This window comes from Nelumbo lutea, chromosome 5, assembly GCF_056320005.1.
Source record: "Nelumbo lutea isolate HS-2025 chromosome 5, American lotus-T2T, whole genome shotgun sequence".
NCBI lineage: Eukaryota > Viridiplantae > Streptophyta > Magnoliopsida > Proteales > Nelumbonaceae > Nelumbo > Nelumbo lutea.
The window spans coordinates 22,679,113-22,702,664 of NC_142688.1; the positions used below are offsets into that span (position 1 = coordinate 22,679,113).

The 23,552-nt window shown below is 36.2% G+C and overlaps 2 protein-coding genes and 1 long non-coding RNA gene across 5 annotated transcripts; 2 read left to right on the forward strand and 1 right to left on the reverse strand.

The window, feature by feature from the left end:
• Nucleotides 1–1,236: 1,236 nt before the first annotated feature.
• Nucleotides 1,237–10,391, forward strand: LOC148850960 (Major facilitator superfamily protein). Its single transcript, XM_088942634.1, has 3 exons — nt 1,237–3,976; nt 8,654–8,829; nt 9,462–10,391. The coding sequence occupies exons 1-3, from the start codon at nt 3,159–3,161 to the stop codon at nt 10,058–10,060; spliced, it is 1,593 nt and encodes a 530-aa protein (XP_088798760.1). The 5' UTR covers nt 1,237–3,158; the 3' UTR covers nt 10,061–10,391.
• LOC148850961 (uncharacterized) lies at nt 7,106–7,785 on the forward strand. Its single transcript, XR_016098708.1, has 2 exons — nt 7,106–7,452; nt 7,539–7,785. It is a non-coding gene; the product is annotated as an uncharacterized LOC148850961 (long non-coding RNA).
• Nucleotides 10,392–11,059: 668 nt separating the features above from the next.
• LOC148850962 (NEDD8-conjugating enzyme Ubc12-like) lies at nt 11,060–23,394 on the reverse strand. 3 transcript variants are annotated; one of them, XM_088942636.1, is made up of 6 exons: nt 23,043–23,394; nt 20,046–20,165; nt 12,199–12,307; nt 11,959–12,037; nt 11,752–11,868; nt 11,060–11,526 (listed from the first exon to the last, which is right to left on the reverse strand). In XM_088942636.1, exons 2-6 carry the CDS (start codon nt 20,152–20,154, stop codon nt 11,389–11,391), a joined length of 552 nt encoding a protein of 183 aa, XP_088798762.1. In that variant the 5' UTR covers nt 20,155–20,165; nt 23,043–23,394; the 3' UTR covers nt 11,060–11,388. The 3 variants fall into 3 exon arrangements, with proteins under 3 accessions (XP_088798762.1, XP_088798763.1, XP_088798764.1); XM_088942637.1 differs by having other exon boundaries at nt 20,046–20,159; nt 23,043–23,381; XM_088942638.1 differs by lacking the exon at nt 23,043–23,394 and adding an exon at nt 22,893–23,014.
• Nucleotides 23,395–23,552: the final 158 nt, after the last annotated feature.

The following is a 23,552-nucleotide window of genomic DNA, read 5'->3' on the forward strand; positions in this document are numbered from 1 at the left end:
TCTTATTGGTTTGGAACCGGTTCCATTCAGTCCTGAATTGATTCAGATCCAATTGAAAATATTATATATATATATATATATATATTGGTACTTTTCAGTCCTGAATTGGTACTTTTTTGAAAATATTCAGGATTTGGAATCAAATCAATTGAAAATATTATATAATACTAATTTATTTAATATATATTATATAATATTTTCAATTGATTTGATTCCAAATCCTGAATATTTTCAAAAAAGTACCAATAGATCAACATAGATTTTTTATTTTCACTGCAGAACTATAAATATTCAAAATAGCAATAACCACATTCTATGCATGGACGCATACATATGAATTAACATCAATTCTGAACTAACACCTAACTCAATAGTATTTTGGATCTACAAATTCTGACACGAATGAATCTCATTCTCCCTAATATTCCGTTCTACCTGGACCCAATCCTTTGCATCCCTACCTTTTAGTACAAAAGTGAAAAATGGCAGCTTATTATTGAGGTTGATTTAAAATGGATATAAATGGTTTATTATAATTCAGTCCATCTGATCAGACACAATTGTTTCCATAACTGATCGATTTGATTATGGTTCTAAAATTAAGGTAAGATTCGATTCCGGATCCTTAATATTTATTATTGAGTTGGTCTCTCCAGTTGTAGATTGGCCCGATCCGTTGACATTTTAATACAAAAGTGAAAAGGGCAACTTTATTACTAAGATTGGTTTTAATAGAGATCGGCTTAAGTCAGTGTAAGACCCGTTAGAACAGCCATCGGAAACATCTCCGCACAGGGCTTTCAGCTGTGCAATGACTGAATCCGGTTTCGGTTTTTAATAGTTAAGACAAATGGATATAGCAACAGTAGAGGTGGGTTCCCCAATCCAAAGTGGAGTTGGGTTAAAACAAAACATAACCCTCCAGGCTAACCCGGCCCAAGGACGAAATGGCAATTCTTATTAGCTGCATTGATCTCCACTTGCCATCCTACCTCCGACAGTGTGATTGGCATCCTTCAAAAAAAAAAAAAAAAACATAAAACCGCTGATCCCAACGTCTTGTTTGACTTTGACAATCCAATCCAAGCCGGAGAGATTTCTGTGCTGCGTCATCGTTTTCTTTGTTTATTCCATCCATCTTAACATCACAATCGGTCTATGCATGCTTCATCTTTTGAATATTCTTTACCCGAATTTCCGGATGTGCCCCCTTGGTCTCAGATTCTTATACAGTGCCAGGTAGAATGATTTTCAGACTCATATATGTTAACATTAGTTGATTAAAATACGAGAATTCCTGCGAAATTTTGCGAGAGGTTGTTTTGGTTACTCTATTTCAGTATTTCTCCACGTAATGTTTTGTGCTGAAAAAAGGAGAGATCTTTAAATAGGATTTTGCAGATAGAGTGATATGATATCTCAGAGCCATGAGCCTTACTGGTCCCTCATGAGCTTTGCTTTTGTTCCTTCTTGCTAATTAATTAAATATGCGTCTAATGTTTTGCAAGCCCTCGCACATAACCTCATTCTTCGAGGAAGGTAGTTGCTTTATTATCAGCACAGCTTTTCTGATTGGTGTTTTGCCCATGAAACTGACTATCTTCAAGATGCATTGGCCTGGTCAATGTTGCATGGGCACGAGCACAGAGTCGGAATTCGACGTGTGTTCAAGAGTCTGACTCCACAATATGAGCAAACATGGATTTACAGACATGTCTATGGACAAGTATATACTATTAAAATGATTCATATTTTTAGAACTCTAACATTATATGCCTGCAAAAAAAAATGTTGCCTTTGTTACTAAGCAGCATTTGATACAAAAATTCGCATTCATTTTGTACATTAGATATTCATTCATGACAAATAACTTAGGACATAAAAAAGGGAAATTGTTACATTTATAAAAAAAGGGGGGAATTGTTACGTAGAAATATCTTCAATAATCTTGGACTGTCGGGATTCAATGCTTGCCCATTTAGCAGAGACTAGGCAACACTGGGCCTGGTACTATTTCAGTATAATGCCTCTATTTCTTGTTCCCAATGGTTAACGTATCGGCGGACAAGGTAGGGTGACAGTTATTTCTGGAAACAACATCATATCTGTGGATTTTTATCATTCATATCATTATTTCCTTCATCAAAGCAAATGAAAGAAACAGAAGCATTACACATGGAAAGAAAAACAAACAATTTACTTTCACATGTTTCCAACCATTTTCCTTTTATAGAAGTGATAAACTTGGCACACTATACTCTACCAAGCATAGATAGATTGTTTTTCTATCATCTGTTCAATATCTTGGCCAGCCTTTTAAGGCACTAGAATGCAGAAGGCTTCCACTGGTCAATATGGGAAATGGGCCCCTTCAAAATTCGCTGCCTTCCTCACAAGAAGGCACACTTAAGGTTATTATGTTGCAACTTTGATCAAATGCATCCGTTTTTCCTTTTAGAAACTGGAAAATTCCCTAGTTGATTTTTTTTTCACAATTAACCAACCTTCTCTTGCAAAAGATGCTACCCACATAGATGAACAAAAGCTTTAGAATGTGAGGTACTCACTTTTGACGACTAAACAAATGCAAACTTTGATTTATTCAATATTCCGATATAGGAGATGACTGTAGGATATCTAGGGTCTTTTGAAAAAATAGCTATTATAGCTATGATGTCCAGATACAGATAGGCACAAATTTGAAAAATGGATATGCAACTCTTTTTCCTAAAATTTCAGATATAGATAGAGGTCTGGGCATTCCATCTGATGTGCTTATATCTAATTCTATATGTAGATTTTGAAGCCAAGTGTCATTTCTTAAAATTTATATATTTCTAAATCTAATTGAACTTCGAATGTTTACATACTTTTTATACTCTTATTTGTTAGAGCATACCATTTTACATATTCAAAAGTGTTAATGGTATACTGTTATGTACTCTAGAAGTATCTGTACAGTATCCAGTATCATATGAGATATGTATCAATTCCACATGCTGGCATGTATAGCTATTTAGGTATCATACCAGAGCATTGTGGTAAGAAAGCACTCTTAACAGATCGAAATTAAGAATATTTCCTTTATAGATCCTTCTTTCTTTCACAAGAAAATTTAGAAATTCATAGATGCAGGGAAGAGAGTTAACTTATATAGAATGGTATCTGTTTTCATCATCTGGCTAGTCTATTTATGCCTATATACCTTCAATAATATGTTTCTGGACTTTCTCACTGCTGAACTATATGCCATGCCTTTTTTTTTCTATGTTCCAGGAAGTATTTTGAAAAACTTATTGTGTTTGTGCATTGTCTTCCATATGCTGATATGTATACTTTTATTGGTTTCTCACAGAACAAAGAAGATATTTGGAATTTCCCTCTCACTTATTCTTATTAACATGGCTGCAATAATGGAACGTGCTGATGAGAATCTTCTCCCAGCTGTTTACAAAGAAGTTAGTGAAACTTTTGGTGTTGGACCTACTGATCTGGGATACCTTACATTTATCCGGAATTTTGTTCAGGCAATGTCATCACCCTTGGCCGGGATACTGGTTCTTCATTATGACCGCCCCACAATTCTTGCAATGGGCACTGTATGCTGGGCATTATCAACAGCCGCAGTAGGTGTCAGCCAGCTTTTCATGCAGGCTGCATTCTGGAGAGCAATAAATGGCCTTGGACTGGCCATTGTTATACCAGCACTTCAGTCTTTCATAGCTGATAGTTACCTGGATGGTGTGCGAGGGACTGGATTTGGGGTGCTGAACTTTGTTGGTTCTGTGGGTGGAATAGGTGGTGGTGTCCTGGCAACAGTTATGGCTGGTCAGGATTTTTTTGGAATGCCTGGATGGCGCTGTGCCTTTGTTATGATGGCATTATTGAGTTCACTAATTGGGTTCCTTGTCTTTATTTTTGTTGTTGATCCAAGAACGCATAACATTAGTCATGGATCAAGTGAGAGCTCTGAGAGGTACCAACTATTTTCTTGAGCTTCCTGAAAGTATGGGATCTGATTAACCATTGCAATCTATTTGCATTAGTGCTAAGTAATTTGGATACTCAATGCAACTAACCCCAACTCCAACTATTTGGATAAGCTACAAGAATCTTGCTCCACAATTCTGTCTCTTCTTACTGCTTCCGTCCATGTCCTTTTTTTGGGTTTCCCCATATTCAATATATTCATTTCTAATTTTGTTCTCCCAAGTGTTGCCACTCATTTCTCGGTGAGATGTGAGAATGTGGATTCAAGTCATTGGCCAGCCAGTTCATGCTAAAATGCTCAAGGTTAGGTCTGAATCCAGTCCACCCCTCCCAAGGTCCTAGATAGCCAAGAATAACATTGGGTAATGGCCTTTGTTCAAGTCTTGCCATGCATCCATCTTAACACCCCCATCTTTGGTACCCTTTTGCTATGTAGGCATAGTTGTCAAGGTGATGCCTAGGCAGACGCCATTGGAGTCTCACCTTTGCATAATCGCCAAGCAGTTTTCTATAGCGCGTTATAACAAACTTTTATATTCTAAATTTTTTGAGGTTATAATTATAAAATAGACATTTTTAAACTAAAATATTCATTTTGTATGTTTATATACTATTTTCTTTTTGTTATTTTCTTATTTGTTAGGGTTTAATCAACACAAACATTGCTAAATGCTGTATTGAACCCTCAAAGACTTCAAAACCTGAACCAATAAGTAAGAAAGAACATAAAATATTGTCCAATCAACACATTTTCTTCTTTTTCTTCTTTTTCTTCTTTTCTTCTTTTCCTATAGCAGAAATAGGGGTTCAGCCCCTATATTTTCGGATTTTCTTTTCTTTCTTCTTTTTATTCTCATGAATATGTTGGAATATTTGATTTTCTGTACGTTAACATGAAATTTATACTTTTCTTATGAAAATTATGGATATTTATTAAGGAAACATGATTATGGAACCTAGGGAACTACCCTAGGATACATGTTTTTACTTAAAAAAAAAATCCATCACCTAGGAGACTAGGCAACTAGGCGCCCCCCTGTCGCCTAGCCTCGCCTTGGCGCCTTGAAAACTATGTATGTAGGTATTCTTAACATTTTGATTGTATAGCATGCAGATTACTATAGTATTCTTTTAAGATTTTTTAACCAGTGTGATTTGTCACATAACATTGCAAAAGTACACATTCACTTCATTCATGTTTCTTTAATCCTATGGCAGCACTCTTAACCTTGCTCACTTCGTGGGTTAATTGAACCTAGCATTGAAAATCATGATGTTGGGGTATTTATTGAGCCGAGTGTAAGTATGGAGGTGAGGCTAGGTAGGGTGGTCTCTTTGAAGGACAAAGAAGGATCAGGACTAAGGCTGCAAAGGGGAGATGATGGGTATGCTTTCGCTTGTTGAGAGTTTCAACAGAGTCGGGGGTGTGAGAGCAGTAAGAGAATGTGTTCCAATTATACTTTGTTCCCCTCCTTTTATAAGGGGGATCCCAAGACTTTATGGATAAGTATTCCAAAAAAGGTTTGATTCCCATTAGGAAAGGGGATCCTCCTCTTTATGTCGGTTATCAAAGAGATGCCACTAGGGTTTTGCCATGTGTCTAACGAGATCCTTTAAGGCGGGACTTGGGGTCTAACTAGCGTGTTTGGTTGTGTGCTCAATTGTCCTCGAGGCACTGCATCACAACTTCCTCGAGCCTTAGGTTTAGGGAAGCTCTTTGGGCTCATAGCAAGCTCAAGATAGCTTATTGAGCTTATTGCAGACTCGGGATGGCTTTCCGAGCTCACCTCAGGTGTATATGTGGTTCTGTTTCAATGCTTTCATCATGATTACGGCAATGGAGGATTACGTGTACTTACACTGAGCATCAAGTCTTATCATTTACTCATTCATACTAATTGTTTACTAAAGGGTGCACTCTTTATGTTTTTTTAGCTTATCTTGAAAATTTTTTGTTCTAAAGCACCTTCCTGTGGACTGACCCAGGTTAAGGGGTCAGCCAAAGTCTAGATCATCGAACAAGTTTTGGTTTTAAGTTGGGCCAGGGTCCAAACCAAGCTGAATCTGTTGAACCTGTATCCAGCCCTATCTAATAAGATGGACCTTAGGCCATGGTAATTCTTCAAGGGATGGACCTAATGGCAGTATTACAAGGATTCAAGCTGGCAAAATATTTGACTTTAGAATTATGTTAGTTAAAGGAGATTCAAAAGTGGTGGTGATCTGGCTTAAAAATTATATCCTAGTCCCATAGCAGTACAAAAATTATGTGCGACAGAAAGGGATATGGTTATCAATATTAATTGGATACATAGATCAGCCAATAGGCTAGATGGCATTATGGCAAAATATTGGGTTAATAGAGAACATCTGTTTTGGGGGTTGATGGGGAATATGTAATGTAAAAGGATTTGTATAGTAAATAGAAAAAGAAGGGTGAGGTGGTAATGCCTAGCTTAAGATGGGGGGTGCCTAGCATCTTTGTATATATCTCATTCTGTACTTTCATAAAATTCTAGTTGCCAATTCCACTCTATCAAGATCTATATTCTCTGTTGAATTAAGGTCCCACAAAATATTTCTCACTGCATTAACTTGTGTCCTTTCCGCCTCCCTCTTGCTCTTCTAGAACCATCAACTTGCATAAGACCACTTATTTTTGGTGCATTAGGTACTCTTCTATGCACATATCCAGACTATCTTAGTCTACTTTCATAGATACCCTCATATTCTCAAAAATATGCTCATTTCTAATCCTATGATCCCATTCATTCTAGACTTTTGGGTTTTGCACTTATCGACCTCAACATCCACAACTCTGCTCTTAATACCTTTATTTAATTTTTTCTATATGTGATACATCTACCTATATACATATAGATGTCAATGTACAGTCTGTATGTATCCCACATAAGATATACTAAAAACTACATATGCGTGTTTATGTAGGTTGTCTCAAGGTCAGCCAAGATCAGCAGGGGCCTAGCCAAACCAAAATATAGTCTATGCAAGTTAGGCTTTGGCCTAGCCTGGCCTAATTTACATCTTGCTTCTACCTTGTGTATTTAGCCCTCTAATTTATATAATATGTATCACGTACTCACTACTATTCTTTAGAGAAGTCTAAACAATGGCTTGGCTAGTAATGGGTGAGATTTGAAAGAGCTTCAGATCTCTTATGGCTGTGGACTGTGGAAAGGCATATACAAATCCAATGGGGGAGAGAGCCAGTTTCAGGAAAGACTCTGTGTGCTGATTTCCCCCTGAAGGACTTGTTTCATTCTCTGTTGCAGGCTGGCAGCAGTAAGGATATCTCTGTGGCTGATTCATACAGCTTTTAATGGGGGTAGACTGGTGTGGAACCTTATTCAGAAGCCATTTCAACGATTGGGAGTTAGGGCAGGTCGCATCACAGAGGTGTTTTTTCAGTAAGCTCCTACAAGATGAATCTATCTAGAAGAGGTTAGACTTGGTATCCTATGCCCTCTGAATGATCAGCAGGCTGAGACATCTAGCCTTTTAATTTTGCATTGTGGTTTCACTTGCAGGGTGTGGTAGCATTACTTTCAATGTATTTATCTTGTTGGTTGCCATCCAAAATCAATGTCGAACACTATAGAATGGTGGGATATAAAGGGTATATGTAGAAGGGGTAAAATTTGCTGGGCTGCAATTCCTATGGCTGTTATTTGGGCTGTGTAGATAGAGAGGAACAAGGGGGTGTTTCAGGAAAAGGCAAACTCTGTAGAGGCTGTAATTAATTCATCCTTTGATTTACTAAGAGACTGGTTGACATCACAATTTCTTTGTTGATATTACGAGCCACAGTTTCATGGATTTGGATTTAGTCTCCTTAGTTGCCCTATGACTCTGTACAGATCCTGATTGTACAAAGGGCTTTAATTACTTTATTTTTGTGAATAATATAATGAATCAAGAATTTTCTTATTACATTAATACAGTTTGACCCATACATTCCCATGAAAATTCATTGTCCTTGCGACAAGTTTTAGCACACTAATGGGTTGTAACATTAAGCACTTTTTTCCTAGGAACAGTTTTGCAACTAGGTCATTAGCAGTTCATGTGGCTACATTGGTTGAGGGCCTAAAAGAGCCTTGCATGTTCCTTTGACCATCTCCTACTCGTATAAGTTTCAGGGCTTTTGCCGATACATACAGAATTAACATTGTGTTTTTTTTTACCAAGTGGCTGCTCCCATACCTGTTTTCTGACACATATCAGTCTGAAGTTTTATCATTAGACCAAGCAGTGGACCCTAGACATCCTCTTTCAGGGCATGTTTTGAATTCAAAATTGGAAATTCTGACAGTTAATTTCGTTTGGGAGGTCTCCAGTACAAGTTAGGGTCTAGGCTCTAGGGTTCACGTGGAATGCTGGAACGAACACATTATCAATTCAAAGGGGTCCCTTGTATCATCTGAGTGTTCTGGATTGGTAACATCATTCTTCCATGAGGCAGAAACAGAGGTGGGTCTTGTAAGCAAAGGCTATTTGATCCGACTTATGCTACTAACTTTTCCATGTATAGACATGTCTAGATAAATATTATTGATCAAGTAGATCTTTAACCTTCTAAAATTATCTAATATGGCACTGGTATTGGTGCAATGAGTATGATAAGTCACTGTTCCATTTGCAGGAATGATTTGGTAGAGAAGGGCGGTGCTAGTACATCATCAATTTGGGTTGATTCCTGGATGGCCATGAAATCTGTTATGAAGGTTCAGACATTTCGGATCATTGTATTGCAGGGAATTGTTGGTTCACTGCCATGGACAGCCATGGTGTTCTTCACAATGTGGTTTGAACTAATTGGTGAGCATGGCAATATCTGGCAAATGGCATTACTAGATGTATCAAGTGCAATAAAAATTGAAATTGGAGATGATATCTTGCTACAAATACACAACAATCCAGATTACCTCAATTAGAGTAAAATACTATAACAATTATAGTAGAGTTAAAAAAAAAATTATACTAGAGTTAAAATAATGTGATGAAAATTATACAATTCTTGAGATAATGCTAATCCTTCTAATTTCTAAATGAGAAGCATTATGAGAATTTTTCCTAGTGTACTGATTTCATCCCCAGAATCCAAGTTTTGGAATGGCAGATCCTGCTCAAGATACTTGATCAATTATAAGAAGAATACGTTAGATCCTTTGGACATGCTACATTATATGCTGTTGCATACAAGAAACAAAAAAGAAATACTATCTGTCCTTCTAAAAAGATTACAGGATTAAGAAATCCTTGATGATTCAATCAGCAACATAACTAGGATTGTCCAATTGATCCATTTTGACCAAATGCATGTACATTGCAGAAGATGAATGTGCAAAATTCAGTTGTATGCACATTTTGCATAAATAATCTTGCATCAACTATACTGTACATATAAGATATTTGCTTAACATATGATTTCATTGGATTCTTTTTTGCAGGTTTTGATCATAACAAGTCAGCTGCTCTCCTCAGCCTTTTTGCTATTGGATGTGCTATAGGGTCCCTGCTTGGTGGATTAATGGCTGATCGGATGTCAAGTATCTATCCACATTCAGGTCGTATCATGTGTGCCCAGTTCAGTGCTTTCATGAGTATACCATTCTCATGGTTCCTCCTTACAGTGATCCCACAGACGGTAGATAGCTGGTTCACCTTTGCCACCACTCTTTTCCTGATGGGACTCACCATCAGCTGGTGTGGCACTTGTGCAAATAATCCTATATTTGCTGAAGTGGTCCCTCCAAAACATCGTACCATGATATATGCATTTGACCGTGCCTTTGAAGGCTCCTTCTCTTCATTTGCAGCTCCAATTGTTGGAATCCTTGCAGAGAAGACATATGGGTATGATCCCCAATCTGTGAATCTAGTGTCAGGGTCCAGCAAAGAGGCATTTGCACTCTCAAGGGGGCTTTGCTCGATGATGGCAGTTCCATTCGCTTTGTGCTGCCTTTTTTATAGCCCCTTGTATCTCACTTACAGGCGGGACCGTGAAAATGCTAGAAATATAAGCTTGAAGGAGCAAGAAATGACATGAGAAGCTTTACCCGCATTCCACGGGTATCGGTATTGATTATCTTGTTGTAAAATGAGTAAATGACTGGCGTTAGATGTGGATATGCTCTAACTTTTTCGACTTCAGACTGTCGTCTCGGAGGTGGTGGAATTGCAAGTATCCCGTACATCTGCGGAACTTTTGCATTATTTGCTGAGATCCAGTAGCGGATTTGTGATTTTATGTTTTCCATTTGATGGTAAAAGTGAGTGCTGTAGGTGATCATGTAAATTCAGAGGCAACTGTCTTCTGATCGTTGAAATCACATTTTATTCCAGGATCTCGGATTCTCAGGTAACAATGATATTTCAAATTATCCCTTGTACATACAGCAACAAATAAAGCATTGATTTCAACTCCCCCTCCCCGGGGTTTTCCATCAACCCCTTCCAAGTGTAACACTATAGGGTCCACAGTAAGTGATTACCGCTTGCGTGAACCCAATAATGTAGCTCAATCACAAAGGAAATTCTAGAGATGTAATTACAGGAAGGGAATCTGAAGCTGAAGTGTATAATTTTATTTGCCTCCACTCAATAAACTAAATTTGTTTTTAGATTATAAGCAAATTTGTTCTTAGAATACAATAGCCTCAAAGAAGCTTCAAGCAAGGCTGCTAATAGGTGTAGAATAAAAGAGCAACGAACCAAGTTCGGTTGAACTGAAACGGCAACTATACGTTTGTAGCATGAAAGGCATACAAGCCTCCTCTTCTATTTTCTCAAGCCCAAATTTTCCCCATGCTCCACTTCCACATGATGTAAACAAAGTAATAGGAAAAAACGTCTTTCCCACTTTCCTAAAACCAAATAATTGATAAATCGTTTATTGATATAACTTTTATTTATTTAATAAAAATTTGTACTTAATTTGTCTTCAAAACCAAACACTTGATGAATAAATAAATGCTTAACAATTGGGATAAGTGTTAAAATGAAGTTTCCCCCAACAGTTTGGTGCATACATAAATTAAAACCCACATTTGTGAATATAACAAGTATGTATAAATATGATAAGAAAATGCTGATTTGGTGGTCATAGCGATGTTTTGATAAACGCTTATCACGAAACATCCATGGAACAAAACGCATGCATTATCACAAACGTTTAATGAAATTACATCAGGGCATTCAAACACGTTTCTGTGAGTTTCAGTTGTGGGGGCTTCCAGGAAGTTGATATGCCTTACTTTCATACAGGAAGAAAAATGGCCATAGTGGAGATGCTTTTCGACCAAATTTACAGCCTCTGGAGCTTGAAGCATTGAAACTATTATTTCAACTGAGGCTCGATGTCACCACTCACCACTGCTACATGCACCTAGAGAAAAACGTCTGACCCACATATCCACCAGCCATTGCCCTTCTCACATTGGATTCAAACATCTTAGGATTGTCCCTCAAGACTGCAGCTGCATCATGATTCAGGGGATCCTCATGATTGGGTTGCTGAAAACAGAAACGCAATCAATAGGTTAGTGTGATGACAACCAGAAAGACCAGTCCGGATGAGCTGGAGACAAAATCATGCACACTGGGTTGGGCTACCTATCACGATTGAACACACCAGCTACTTATCATCTACTGAACACAGGCATGACGGCCCGGTTTGCATGATTTTGTCTCCAGCCAACCCAGGCTCCATAAAGACCAACGTCTACAAGAATCGCATACCGTGAAAAGGTGATTTAATCCATAGATTATAGTATTTATATTCAGAACTGGTTTCCAATCTTCACGAAGAATGTTGAGACAGACATTTCCCTCCAAGTCAATGTTAGGATGGTAGACCTGTAATGCGGATGCTTTAGAATACCATATCATAACAATGAAGTAACATTGAGACAACACAGAATTTATTGGAAGGACCATGCATCCCACCTTTGTCTTGCACTTGACCTTTGGTGCCTCATGAGGGTATACAGGGGAGACTTGGAAAGTGAAAACAAATATACCACCTCTGTGTCAACAACAAATATTTTCAATTATTATATGAAAATAATACAAAAAAAAAAGTTACATATAACATAAAAAAAGGCTACCTTGCACTGAATTATTTAAAAAAAAAACTATGCCAAATAATTAAAAGGCACAAAGGTGCCTGCAAAAAATGAAACTCACAAATAATATCCTTCATCTGGCCGAATGGTTATCTCAAAGTTCATCAGGTCATCATTTCCGTTGGGGAATGATATGGTAGTTGTTTTGGGTAGGTTCAGCTCACTGATATCTATGACATGAGAAATGCTAAACCCAAGTAAGAAACGTCAATACGTTACAATCTGATATTAGGAATTAGAAAGGTAAGATAATAAGATGATTTTGACAACATCAAGGACATGTATGAGGTGATAATAACTAGCAACTATAATAACCTAATAACACTTATTGATATAATATGAATGCTCTCATATTATAAATGTATATATTTCTATGGGAATAAGGCAACCGACTCGAGAGTTTGGCCTCCAAGAACCAATTTATTCATTGTGATAGTTTTCATTATCAGCTTCAAGTTAAAAAGGATTTGAGAATGGACAATAGGAGGAAGAAAGGGCATGGATTAAGGTATTAAAAATATCAAAAACCACAAGGGGAATCTTCATTTACCCCCACCTCATAAATTTTTACTTCGCTGTGCAACTGGGAAACAGTGACACTAGGAGTAGTGATGCCAATACCCCTGTATTGGCATAAGGGGGGTATTGGAAGTTTTAAATTGTTGAGTGTATGGTGAAGTAAAAATTTGTGGGGTGAGTTTCAGTGAGATTTTTCTGAAGCACAATTTCTTAGAAGAGATGGTCCTAGATCAACTATGAGAATGAAGGAGAATTCATGCATCCCACCATCCCAAATACTTAACTAATAATGGTGACAATGATATTTCCAAGTATGCAACCCAATTTTGGCAATGGAATTTCAGAAAAATAGGTAGGCCTAGTTGATCAAGAGATGATGGTTTCAGAGAGCATTACGACTAAACAAAGACCGAATATAAAATGTTTGCAATCAAAGAAAGGGGACAGAATTGAATGTTTCTCATAGCCAAACTGCTCTAACATGTGGAAAACTGCCTAAGCTCCGTTTAGTTGTGCAAGAAAAGAAAATATTAGATTATTTTTATCCCTAGCCACTAAGCCACTAATCTGATATTTTTATTTTTCTGGCTTGATAACTTCCCTGCACTACATAGACTTCCCAATTATTGAGCCAAAAAACAACTTAATTGGAAAATATGAGTTATATACATAAGTAGATTACACCATACAAAACTCCTTTTCTTTGCAAAAAAAAAAAAAAGACTATTCAATGCACCAAAGAAGTGTTTTCTTGCATGTCCCAGACAACCAAATGAAAACAAAAAATAGAAAATTCAAGTTACAAGCTCTTGACGACATAATTGCAAGAAAGACAATACTATACTAACCACTATATATGGTAATTATACTTTTCCGTATATGCTTTGTAAAGAGTAAACAAAATGGTCAGCTATACCTTTCTAGGTGTTTTTTGTCCAATGGAATTTCCTTCATTTAAAAAATTAAACTACATAACATTACCTTTATCTAACAAAAGAAAGGAAAAAAAGAAACTACAAGTGGCACCAAACTAATGTCCACTAGAATGAAATCAAGCTAATAAAAGTAAAATAATTAACTACCAGAAGATTTTCAAAGCAAAAGCAACATATGACAGGAACCATAGCTTGAAGGGTAAGGGTTCAGTCACCAACTCCTTTTCGCAATTATGCCATAGCAAGCAAATAAGGTTCTTGGAAAAAAACTCTGACATAAAAGCTTTTCAGTTACTGATAAAAAAGAATCTTGAAAATATCCTTATTATGGTTGGCTAAGAAAGCAACTTTCTAATATGGGCAACAACAACACAGACCCTGAGGGGCCATCCCCGCCCCCCCCCCCCAACAACAACAAGGAGGCCCCCCTACAAATCCCAAAAATTTTTTAGATTTCAGCAGCACAACCAGGTCTTGGTGCTGGAAATCCTTTACAACCAAAACCCAGGAGACAAGTTTAGCAAACGACAAAGATATTAGCTCATAAACTGCAGGAATTGAATGCCAAACACATTTTCCTTTCTTATTCAGGCTCAGAAGGGTCCAGATCCATGACAGCTCCTTGATGGACCTTGGCATAGTCCAGCACACCCCTACAGCTTTTAGGAAATGCCACCAGAGTTGGGAAAGAAAAGGGCAATGAAGAAAGAGATTATCACAATCTTTTTTTTTTTTGATAAATGAGTAAGGTTTTATTAAACCAGCAAATAAGTAGAGATTATCACAATCTTCAGTAACAAGATCACAGAAATTACAATTCACATCCTGAATCTGTACCCCCTCCCCCTCATTACCAAACTATCCTTTGTCACTTGTCAGGCACCTATTCAGCACAGCAGCCCAGACCAAGACATTGATCTTTGTGGGGGAAAAGGTTCCGGACCCTATTTGATGGAAAGGTTACAAGATTGTTCTCACTTCTCAGACAGCTTGTGGGCAAGAGACTTCACAGAGAACATACCATCAGAACTCCAACTCCATCTCCAATCACCTCCTTGGCTAAGGTTTACAGATTGACTAGAAAGCTGAGTAAGCATCTCAGCAAAGAACTCCACCTCCCAATCTTGAAATCTTCTTCTAAACTTTGGAGACCAAATAATATTATTACCTAGGGATTCCACACAATCAGCAACCATGGCTCTTGGTCTTCAGCAATTTCAAACAAAGTGGGGAAGGTTTCAGCCAAAGGGGTATCTGAACACCAGGGATCTTTCCAAAACTTATTCTAGTTCCACTATCCACCTTATAATTAATACCCCTGCAAAAGCTAGGGAAACTTTGATAATACCTTTCCAGATATAACAGCCCAACATTGGCAAAGAGGATGCTGTGGCCTTTTCAGCAATCAAACTTCTCCACCAGCTATCACTTTCCACTCCGAACCTCCACAACCATTTACTAATAAGGGCTTACTTAACACTTCAATTCTCCTGATACCCAGACCTCCCTTATTTAAAGGAAAGCAAACCCAGTTCCAGTTAAATAGGTGGATTTTCTTCTCTCCCCAACCCGTCCAAAGAAAGTCTCTTTGCAACATTTCTATTCTTTTAGCTACTTTCACAGGAATTGGGAAGAGAGAAAGAAAATAGGTTGACAGATATGCCTATGTGCTCTTAAGGAGAATGATTCTTCCACCAAGTGATAAGTACTTGGCCTTCCAAGAGGTGAGTTTCTTTTTCAAACAGTCTAATACCTGGCTCCCAAATAGCAGCGGATGTACATTTTGCACCCAAAGGAAGGCCCAAACACTTAGTTGAAGAGTGCCCACTTAACAAGCCAGAGTATCAGTCAACTCCACATTCTCAACATTCCACTCTTAGACCTGAATCTTCACCCTCCTCACAGACCTTGTCAAGCTGGCACATAGCCACCATGAGTTCCTATAACTCTTTCCTTCTCTCCAGCAACCCCCTGACACCTCACTCTCTTCCCCTTCCACTAATATCACCATTGTTTTGCTGGTCTCCGGTCCCAACCCCACAACTTGGCCCCTTGTCTTCCACCCCATCTTCTTCAAGCAAACTCTTCCTTGCTTCCACATAGGGTTTTCTCTCCTGCCAAATCCAGACACAAAAGGAAGCCTCTCCTTCTCCTACCACAATCTCTACTTTCTCTAGAATTACTCCTCCCCCCCTTCACCTTAATGTGTACCCCATTCACAAGCTTTTAACTCCTCGGGGGAATCATCGGTCCCCAGGAAACCACCACAAAGATCCCCTAAAGCTCTCATGACACTCAAGCACAAAAGTAATAAAGGTAGACCAAACACTTTGATCTAGATGTATTTTGATTCATAAATTTCCTCCATCTCTAGGAAAAAACAACCTGCACTTGCCGCTCACTAGTATATCATAAGAGGGTTAGTACCCATCTTCCAAGGACCATTTCTCAGCACTCAATCTGCAACTTCCCTCGAGGGGAAAATGAAAAGAAGCAGCCCCTCAATCAATTTCTTCACTCTTACTCTTGCCTCCTTCCCCCACACTCTAAAGGCCCAATTCTCCACTTCTCTAATTCCCCACACCATACAATTCATCAGAAATTCTCTCCTCGCATTTACTCCCTTTTCCTCCATCTCCAAGAAGGCGCAACCATTCACCTTTTTCAACAAAGTTCCCCGAAAGCTCAACCAAGCTCCCATTGTCTCCTCACATTCCTGTAGGAGAAGTTTCATTAAATTCCGACTCCATTTCTCCTGGAGTTGTACAATGAGTCTACCCCCATCTTCTATCTCTATTTCTATAACCCTGAAAACCTCCTCTGAATGCCATGAAAACCAATTGAAATCAGAGCAATGATAAATTCTGAACGCCGAAAAGATAATCATCACAGCTGGAAAGAAATGAAACAAAAATTTTTAGTAACAGCGCAAATCAATATTGTGTGGAGATAATCAACCTAACATGGGTTTTCTTTGGAACAGAAGGTAGAAATGTAGCAGAAGAGAAAGCTTCGCTTAGTAAAACAAAAACATGTTTGCATTCTAAGCATCTAGGGGCTTCGGCTTTCCAAGAATGAGTAACACGAATAAAGTCCTTTGGAGAAAAAGTCATGGAGATTCCAAGAATTGGCAATTTGTATTTTGGAGAAGGGTGGTTGCTGATAAATATAAAGAATCATCTAATGGTTGGGCAACCACATTAGTGTCTTTTATAATTCAACTTATGGTGTTAATTTTTGGAAAGGTATCATGAAGATCTATCATGATTAAACTCACCTAACAGAGTTTAAGATGGAGAAATATGGGACCAAAATCAGATACGAGGAAGATGATTGATGTGATACAACTAATCACTGTTTTCTTTGTCCCAGACTACATAATTTCTCATGCTTAAAGTCCTTAGAGATGAAACATCTTGGAAAAAATATCCCAAAGGAAGCTTTCTGTCCATTCCTACTATGTTACTAGGATAGGGGTTTAAACAGAGAACAGATTTAGGATGCATTGGGGGGGAGGGCATGTGGGTGGTTTTTATTGATAAGGAGCTTATGATTGATTTTTATACTAAAATAAATTACATCAAGAGAGAGAACTCAAAACTGATCGTCTAAACAAAACAATAGGGGTTTGCAGATCCATAACTGTTGTGCAATGTGCAAAGCAGCTGAAGAATTGGTCAATCATCTCTGTTGTTTGTCCAGCTACTTTATTCCTATGTGAGCTTTTCAGCTAAATATTTTAGGTTTCTTGGGCTTGGTTCAATTAAAGGAAGCGATTCAGGTCTAGCCTTTAGTTGCAATTGGTAGTTGTTGGGGGGGCGGGTTCAATTGACCAGTTTTGGTTTGGATCCAATCCGATCCAAAACTTATCAAATCGGATTTGGACAGTTCATTATAATTATTGGATTGGACCAATCCAAAATAAATTGGTCCATATTCTTATTGGTTTGAATTGGACTTAAACCAAATTTCCAATAATCCAATCATAAGGCCAAAATCCTGGTCCAATTTGAAATCAATCAAAACTAAAGCCAGCATAAAATCACTGTTATGAAAGTACTTTTGTGAAAACACTTTTACGAAAATAAAAGTACTTTTACATGAAAGCACTTTTATGAAATCACTTTTATGGAAGTACTTTTACGAAAGAACCTTTATGGAAGCACTTCTACAAAAGTACTTTTATAAAAGCACTTCTATGAAAATACTTTTATAAAAGCACTTCTATGAAAATACTTTTATAAAAGCACTTCTATGGAAGTACCTTTCTAAAAATGTTTTTACAAAAGCACTTTTACAAAGTACTTTCAATAAAGTGCAAACACTTCTATGAAAGTTCTTTTAACAAAGCACTTTCAATAAAGTGCAAACACTTCTATGAAAGTACTTTTATCAAAGCACTTCTACAAAACTGCTTTTTCAATGCCAAAAGTGCTTTTTCAATGCCAAAAGTGCTTTTAAATAATTTTTGATATTTCATTCAGTTTGGATTGGATCCAATCCAATCCATTTACATTTTAATGGATTGGACTGGTTTTGGACTAGATTGGGTCCAGTCCATTTGTAAGTGGACTCACATTGGACTGGATAGGGTTGGACCAAATCCAGTCCAATTGACACCTCTAGGGTGGACCATAGATATCTGCTGTTTTATATGGAAGAAGTGCAAGGGAATTTTTTTGAAAGGATTTTAGGGCCATGGACATTAGCAATTTTTTTTTTTTTGAAGATAAATAAAAAATAAACTTTATAGATGAAGAATGGAAAAGATAATGCAACAGGGTGATAAGGAATCACCCAGCAAATTTATCATGTACGGGGATCGTGTCCTTAGTAACTTCGTCTTTCAGGGATAAAGATTTTGCTTATAATTGGTTAAATCTTCTAGTGTAGGAGCAGCATACTACACTATCCATTGGTTAAATCCGCAATTAAGTTGGGGTGTTCATCCATTTCTAATGGATTTGGCTGCCCTGTCCATTGGTTAATTTTTACATTTCAATATTAAATTTGTATTTGTAAATCCAAGGAAAGAGGGTATTCAAAACCAACCTCAATTTTTTTACCCAAATAACCAATAGAACAATCCTAAAGAAATAAATACAACTCACCACTCACCATTCACCAACCAGAACTTCCTTAGCTTCATAACTAAAACAAAAACCCTTCCAAAATTAATTTCTTTTGTCAAGTTCTATTGCCATTTTAATATCAACAATCGCTGCATCAACAATAAAAATGAACTTCCAAAAATAGAACAGTATGATTTAATACCATGGTTTCAAATGTCGCTAATGTCGCCCGACAAATGTCGATGTCGAGGCTCACCGATATGAAAGTGGATGGTAATATAAAAATTACAACATGTTGGTCGACATTTCCTATATTTCGGAAATGTTGACCAAATCGGTCCAAATAACCAAAAAAAATACAGTTTTTCCTATTATGTGGACAAGATGTCGACTAATGTCGATAGGATGTCGACTAATGTACATTAAAAATATAATATATTAGTATATTATATTAATATAATACAGTATATTAATATAGATTACTCCATTAATATTTTCTATTTAATATTTCAAATAAAATATTTATAAAAAGAATTAACAAAATATAAAAACAAAAGAATAAATTAATTACTTTATAATATAAAACATAAAATATTTTTCAAGTAATAAAAAATTAACTAGTTAGTATTTTTTAAAATATCTATAAAAATCAGAAAATGTTTCTTAAATTTTATAATAAACCATATTCTACATTTAATATAAAAAAATCAGAATAAGTTTAATAAATTTTATATAAATCATAATTTATTATAAAATTAGTATTAAAAATCATAATAAATTCATTAAGTTTTATAAGAAATCAGAATTTATCATAATCTTAATACTACAAAAGGGAGAATCAGTTTATTAAATTTATAATAAAACATAATGTATTATAACTTTAATATTTAAAAAATCAGAATAAATGTATTTCTATTTACTAGTGTGAAATAAATACATTAGAATTTATAATAAATCAGAATTAAAAATAAGAAAAGAAAATACCAGATAACCTTGTAAAAACATCAAAATGCATAATAAATCAGTAAATCGTCATTTACTAATTTGTTATTGATCTTAGTTTCTTAGCTTTATATAATGGTTGGGAATAAGATAATAGTCTAGAAATATGTATTAATGCTTCTTTTTATCATTTTACAAAATATCTTTGCATATTTCCACATATTTCATAATATTTCCACAATGTCTCTAATTTTTACAATATTTCCCCTCGACATTTCCGACATTTCCAACATATGTCCTATATTTTGGTAAGCGATATTTCCATCGACATCGACATGTTAAACCTTGTTTGATACTGCTAAGAGTAAATAGAATATCAGCTAATTTATTATACAATTTTTCTAAAGATAAATAAAAAGGTAAAGTTTATAAAAGAAGACCTTTATGAAGACGCAATTCCCCTGCACTTTGCTTCTTGACAGGTGCCCTTCCATTGGCATTTTCAGACATTTCCCTTTGCTTTTCCTTGACTTTAAAGAGCTTAATCATTGTGTCTACAACTAAAAGAACAAAAATTAGTCCCTAAAATATCCCAGATACTTCTGCAAGATAGTGCACTTGTGCAGTTTATACACTTTGATTTTCTTTCACTTTGGGAAGTTTCTTTTTTTTTTTTTTTACTTTTAAGAACAAATTATCTCTATAAATAAATGGAGTAGAATAAAGGGAACCACAATTCTTGTACAAAACAAACAACAAGCACAGTACAATTCAGAGAGTTCTAATTAGGACTCAAAAGAACAGAAGCAAAGGAAAACATCATATTCAAATTCTTATCATCATTTCTACAACTGACAGAATTAAAAATAACAAGTACATGACAATGCCTCTCTCCAAGAAAAGTGCAATGTACCAGCAGCAAGTTTAACATACATGCTCAAATGAGCAAAAAAAGTACATCCATGCCACAAAAGATTTTTATAACTTCAGCAGAGACCCTTTCAAGCAAAAATATAAAAGAGTGGATTAATCAATAAATTAATTAGAATAGGTTCAAAGCAGAAGGTGCAAATTGCTATCATGAACAACAACACTAATAATATCATGTCAATAAGACTTCTTAGCACAGACATTATTTAAGCACAGGACATTACACCAATCATAGCAATATAGGGCTCCTAGTGGCCCATATAACTGCAGGTAGCCAAATAATTTGGTTCCTGAATCAACTAACTAGTTCTTGTTCCTTTTTTTTGCTGTGTCTTATCATTTTAGTTGTTTGGTTTTGATTTTCATGAAAATTGGCACACCAAGACAAGTTAATGATTGAATCTTGCAAAGGCATGAGGATATTAGGAGAGCCTATGCTACCCGTATAAGACCTGTGTACTGAAATCTAAAAAAAAATGCATGACAATGCTATACCTGCAGAAAGCCTATTTTAATAATTCAAGAATGAGAGACATGCGGACTTCTATAAAGCAGTCCTCAATTGGACAACTAATGATTATGCCACCTATGCCCTAGATATTAGCATTTTCAGAATTTTTAGATTCACGTCCAAGCAATGTTAGTCATTACACAGCTGATGGCAACTTGGCGTTGACTTTCCTGACAGATGAGATAAAAGCCAATATTAAATATTTAATTTCCCCCTCCTTTCTTTATAAGAAAGGTAATAAATTCTAATAAATGAGGCAGGGAAAACCAGTGTCAAACAAAATGTAGCCACAAGTGGTGTTCATATGTAGTGACGTATATTTGTCATCCCATCCAAACAAAGAGATGCTCTCAAATTTAATCTTTCAAAGTCTTTCATAGAAGAACTAAGCATGAACTTTCTGATGCCATAAACCACTTACAAAATATTATGTTTAATTATAGGAACCCTAACATTCTTCTCTTTCCAAATGCCATAAGCAGATAATTTCTTATCATAATTTTTTTTGAGAAAAAAATATCATAAATTGCAGCAACCCCTAAATGATCATTCCCCTCAGATTAAAGCATAGGCTTTACATCTTAAAACGAGCTCCATCATGCTTCTTAGTAAAACCCAAGTCATGATAAATAAGTTGACAGACATAAAGAACATCAAATGGTCTTTGAAGAACACCATGGAGGAATAAATGCTCCACTGACTCAGAATCCATGTTGCACATAAAACATATATGGATATGAGCATCTATTTCCTTGAGATGAGGTTATCTAAATCAAGATCTGGTCAAGCAAAAAAGTCCACATAATCAAAGCCCCATTAGAAAAGAGTTCCATACAAATCCAGATGGATAATACTAGTGACCTGTTTCAAAACAACAAATCCTTTAGAGCCTAAATCCAATTAATTCAGATCATCTACATAGATCCTGTTTCACAATTCCACTCTATGCAACCTTGCAGCAATTTAGCCTTTCTCACCATTACCAGACAAAATGCATGTCTGCACCACACATCTAATTCACTGTTGGATGCACTAAATTACACGACAAAGCCGAAAGAAGGCACCAAATATATACTTGACACTTATTAAACACAGTCAATAAAGATACTTAATTGGCTTTCTAGTGTTGTTTACTTTCCTTTTCATGCTGCTTGAATTTCAGGCTTTGTAATCTGACTATCTGAGGCATTTATGGATGAATGAAATTTGCCTAGCAGGATTCAATAATAATAATAACAACAACAAAGATACTGAATTGACTCTTCATACAGAATTCTTTAAGTTGAACACTCCAAAATTGTGGAATATGCCGTAAATCAAATACAATAACCTCTGAAACTATATATCATCATCATCCAAGCCTTATCCCAACCATATGGGGCCGGCTACATGAATCCTGTTTCGCTATTTCATTCTGTTTAATGCCATATCCATTGTTAAATTACGGGTGCAACCTCTGAAGCCATATATAAATATTATTCAAACCATTAGTCAAACATAAAACCCATCTAAACGAGTAGGAAATATTTCCTATTATCGATCAACCTCAGCACAAATAAACAGTATAAACAGATCATCCAACCAAATCTATCTTCTAATTTTATCATTTGAAGAACTAAGAACACATAAAGCAATTAAACGAATAATGCTAACTATCATAACAACTTCCATCATAAAACCTCCAAAACAATAAATAAATAAATAAAACAATAAAGATATGAACAAGATCAAACTACACAAACAAGAACTCGATAGAGTGTATTATGGAACGTAATGAAAACCCTAAGGAGACCATGAAACATAGCTCCGGAGGAAATATAATAACAATTAAAATGAACTTATGAACCTGAATCGTTTTGGCGGCAGAGCGTTGTCAAAATTTAGGGTTCCGAACAAGCATACACAAGAAATACCCAATTGGAAGCAGTGAAAAAGTAATCGAATAAAAATATATGAGAGGTCCCAAAGATAATAAATAGGAGGTGGCGCTAATTACCTGGTTGAGGAAACACCGCAGATAAACAAGGGAGAAAGGACAGAATCTAGAACGCGGACGACGAGAAAAAGGTGGAAGTTTTGGGAAGCACTCTTGAAAGAAGTCCGTCTGTGTGTGTTTAAATAAAAAGCTTTCTTCTTCTTCTTCCTTCTTTCTCCCTCTTGCCTTCTTCTCTTTCTATTCCCCTCTTTTTTTTTTTTTTCTTCGGTATTTTATTTATTTTCTCCTCATCAATAATCGACTGGTCATGTCATCCACCAGAGCAATTTTTGTTTCACCAGGATCGCCCTAACATTTTTGTGCAATGACAAGAGTGCCCCCTCCCAGTACTCACTTCTCAGGTGAGCATTCCGTTTATTCGATTAAAAATCGAATCGAATAAATTAAAATTTTTAAAACCGAAATAAAAATAATGAAAACGAAATTAAAATCGAATTATAAGAAAATCGAAATAATCAAAATTAAAATTTTCAGTTTCATTTTTAATTAAAATCGAATTTAATTAATATA